At 47.5% G+C, this 4,408-nt stretch overlaps 1 protein-coding gene across 1 annotated transcript in view; it reads right to left on the reverse strand.

Moving 5' to 3' along the window:
• Positions 1 to 571, reverse strand: part of CDIP1 (cell death inducing p53 target 1) — a 52,470-nt gene extending 51,899 nt beyond the window's left edge. Inside the window, 1 exon segment of the mRNA XM_019540027.1 lies at positions 279 to 571. Coding sequence (XP_019395572.1) covers positions 279 to 478 — 200 coding nt within the window. The 5' untranslated portion in view covers positions 479 to 571.
• Positions 572 to 4,408: the final 3,837 nt, after the last annotated feature.

Consider the following 4,408-nt stretch of genomic DNA (forward strand, 5'->3'; position numbering starts at 1 on the left):
GCGAGCCCGCCGGAGCCGCAGCGCTGACACCGACCCCGCGCCCCGCGGGCGGCGCCTCGCTTCGGCTCCTCTTGTCCCGGCGGCCCTTGGCGGGGCGGGCCTGTGTCGCCCAGCGCTTCAGCCCGCGGCGCTGCCCACAGCCCGGGGCGGCGGGGAACCTCCGCCACCCCGCTGAGCGAACATGAATTGCTTCGCCTCCGAGGAGAGGGGAAGGCTGAAAACCGTGACGCAAACCCTCCCCCGCGTCACTGAGTCGCAGAGGGCCCGGGGCCACTTACAAATATCCACGTCCCCAAAGCTGTCCTCTCCCCTCCGGGGTTGGGCGCTTGGCCCAGGTGGCCTGCCCTTCGGACACCCACTGAGGAAATCCAGGCTTTCCAAGGCCCCTCCTGCTCCAGTACCGCACACCGGGAACAATTGCTCCAAGTAGGGTTGCCAGCCCTCCAGCATAGCCCAGGAGTCTCCGGGAATTAGGCATAAATCTCCAGGACACCGCTGAGTCACCCGGGAGATAAATGATAGGCCATTCATTCAAATAAATATTAAAGGTTGAAGCCAATTGATACAGTAGTCCAGTGAGTTTTTTAAATGTAACAGTAATGTGCACTTGCCTTCCTGAATACAGTACAGTAGATCAGTCATTAATATCATTATATCATGTGATAACACCTCCCCAGTAGATTCAAACCGGGTTGGCAACCTTAGTTCTGAAGAAGGGTAGGGATAGAAATATCAGCATCCTTAACTGATTCACTGCTGCTACAGGGAGCAGGAGAGAGGAGAGTTGTAATCCAGGGGTCGGAAAGAAGCAAGGTTGGTTTGATAATACTTTGTACATTGGGGACAGAAGTTAGACAAGCTTTTGGACACAAAGCACCCACACACAGCAGAGGCACGCAAGTCCTGGATGTAGTCCAAGTCCCAAACTGCCCCTCTGTGCCTATGTAAAGCCCCAGTTACACGCTGCCCATCTTCCAAGACCTCCAGCCTCACCCTGAGAGCAGGATGGAATTCTGTTGCATGTTTCAAACAGTGCAAAGAAGTTTGACTGGCAAAGTAGATGTCACCTGGGCCATTTGTGGACTATTTGTAGTAATCTATTTCATATTCAGTTTGACAAAGCCTATGTTTTGAAGTATAAATAAGGTGCCTACAGAATTTCAGGGCCACCAGTTGAGTGGCAGAATCCTCTTGTGGAGTTGTAGATGGCCTGGGGATTAAGGACACCTGACACACAGCCAAGTAGTAGGAGGAAAGAGTGGTTCCAGATGGAAAAATCTTGAGAGTCATGAAAGGGACATGGGATTAAAAGGAAAGGCACATTCCCAATAACAAATAATAATTACTTAGTGTAATCTCATATTTACAGGCCTCTGCATCTGGAAGGATTGCAAAGTAAAAGCCACATTGTGGGTTTTATACTCCTTTAGGCATTGTTCTGGATATTTGCTTATCATATGAAATTCATTGAAATGATGAATGAGCCCTTAGTCCCTGCTAGATTAGACTACCTTGCAGAAAGAGGTGATCCTTTGCCCACTAAATGCAGAACTATTTTGATCATGAAAGCTGCTACTTTATAAATGCAAACTTGCCAGGACAGACCAATTTGTAAATGGGGGAGAGGTGACAAATTCTCTGACAAGCTCTGGATGGTTAGTGCCGAGCTTGCTGGAGTGAGCCTTCTGTTTCCACAGCGTTCTCAGCCACTGTGAGCTCAGAAAGCAAGAGGCCACCTTAGTATCTCTCACTCTATTATTTCATTCTCGCCTCCCTTCTGGCAGGCAGGGGCCATTTTTGTGCCTCTTACCTAGGAGGATTTTCTTCCAAAAGAGATATCAATTTCTGAAGGACAAAATAGACTTTCCCTGGCACACATGGTAATCAATCTATGGATCAAATAGCATGGAGCAGCTCTGAGGTATGAGTTATCCTGAAATTGTCTCTCAGATTTCTGACAGGAAGAACAATCTCAGTGGGAAAGAAAAGCAAAGCAAGGAATTTAGCAGTGTGTTTTTTGAGCCTAGAAATTATATGCACCAAAGCTGCAATGTTTCATCCCAACTACCAGAGAGCCAGACTCATTAGTTGTTATCTGGGACCCAGGATGTATACAGTACAGTTCTTCAGAATACCAATACCAACATTTTAAATGGAAGCAAGAAAATGTTCAATTCCACTTAGTGGGTTACTTGAAGAAACAATTTTACTGCCACAGGCAATAACTTTTCCTATATTATTATTTTTCTTGTAGCAGTTTAAATACACTAAGTGCTGTACAGAAACATAATAAAACCCAGGCCAATCCCAAAGATATTACAGTCTCCATGACAGATTAATAATGAAATAAATTATGGATGAAAAAATTACTCCAGTAGTCCACAACAGTACAAATATTCTAGAAAACATGGCTGGATTACCTGTAATATTACTTAGCATCTCTGTGACACTTTTTAACCAAGGATTTCAAAGCAGCTTTCCAAGGTGGTTTATCATTTTGCCTATTTTACAGAGGATGAAACTGAGACAGAGAAAGATTAGGTGATTTGCTCATGGCTTCATTTTAAATCAATGCTAGAGCTGTGAGTAGAACCTGTATACCCTGCCTTCCCTGTCACATGTCTTTGCAGTAGACCAATAGTTCTCAAATATTTCCATGGTGAAATTAGAGATTCTTTTTTGGGAACCACCCTTCTGCTTCCACTCACAGCCACCTGGACCATGTCCACTGCTGCTGACTCAGACAAGCATCCCATCCTTCTCCTAACAAATGAGGACCCTGCTACATGTGTGAGGCTGAAGTTGGTTCCTTATTCCCAGTTCCTTATTCCCTGTTCCTAGTTCCTTTTTCAAAACTAATCTAGACCCAGTAAAAACTTGTTATTAATGAATTCCACAACCTAAAGAAAGAGAATTTAATTAACTATGCATACATACTAATTAATATGTAAAATAATATTCCACATCAACTACAGAGCCCTAAGTGAAGATCAGATTAGGATGGGATTATGGGGCAAAATACTTCTTGGGTCACCCCAGATTTCATTGCAATGCCACTGGGGAACTGTCCCAAAGAACCCTGACCACAGTCCTGCTTGGCCCAAAGCATGGTTTGGCCGTGCCAGGCTGCCAACTAACAGCCCCCATGCCCACTGTACTAAGTACAATGGCTTGAATAAGGAACTATCATTCAGGCTGGGATCATGGCTAGAAATTCTGCTTGGCCCACCCATCATAATACTCTGTGCCATCGGGGGACTGTCCTGGACATCTGTGACCAGAGACTTACCCAGCCCAAACTGCGGTTTGGCCGTGCCAGGCTGACAACAGACAGTACCCCAGCCACTGTGCTAAATGCATGGAACTGAATAAGGAACTGGATTTTGGACTGGGATTATACCAGGAAATCCTTCTTAGGCCACCCCAGATCAAGTCTCTGTGCCACCAGGGGACTGTCCTGTACATCTCTGACCAGAGACTTGCCCAGCCCAAAACACAGTTTAGCCGCGCCAGCGTGCCAAAGACAGCACCTCGGCCACTGTGCTAGATTAATGGACCTGAATAAGGAATTGGATTTTGGGCAGGGATTATACCCAGACATTAGGGCTGTGTGAGTCGGCAGTGATCCGACCTGGCTTCAGACCCGGTCACTTCGGATGGCTGTGATCCGATCCAAAGCTCTGGACTGGGTTTCTGCCTCAATCCAGCCGAAGTGGCTCCAAAGCCTCAGAGCCACCTCAGAGATCCAGCTACAGGGCGTAACTGGAAGGGTGGTAGCTCTTACTGAGGCCAGAAAGCCTGCAAAGTTTCAAGAAAATTGGTGCAGGGGTTGGGTGGGGAACTGCACCTCAAATCCTTGAAGGCAAAACTCCTGTCATGTCTATGTGTTACAACACAGGGGGCTAAAAACTGCAGGGATGAGGCCACAGAGTCTGCCAAGTTTCAAGAAGATCAGTGCAGGGTTTGGAGGAAACTGCACCTCAAGATGCTGACAAGCAAAACTCATGACACAAATGACCCTGTGGGCTGAAAACTGCAGGGGTGGGCCTATGAACTGCATTTCATCAGCCTCCTAGGGAGTAGATACAGAAACTCACGGACTCCACATACACAGTGGAGTTCTGGCACACTGCAACCTGACACCCCAGGCACCTCTGTACTTTTGCCTGCACTGCTACATCCCCCTCCCCCCGCAACCCGCCACCCCAGTCTGTCCCTCCCCCTCGATGCCTCCATTTCCATTTTCACTGACTGGCTTTCTTGCCTGCATTGCAGGCCAGGTCAGCCTCTGGCTTCTTTACTATTCCTTCCACCCAGGACCAACTGCAGGTACTTCCCCAGCCTGACAAAGGGGTTCTCAACCCTAAAGCTGACATCCCGGGCAGCTAAGCTGAGCTTACCAGGAGCC

This window comes from Crocodylus porosus, unplaced genomic scaffold (assembly GCF_001723895.1).
Source record: "Crocodylus porosus isolate Cpor-Errol unplaced genomic scaffold, CroPor_comp1, whole genome shotgun sequence".
Taxonomy (NCBI): domain Eukaryota; kingdom Metazoa; phylum Chordata; order Crocodylia; family Crocodylidae; genus Crocodylus; species Crocodylus porosus.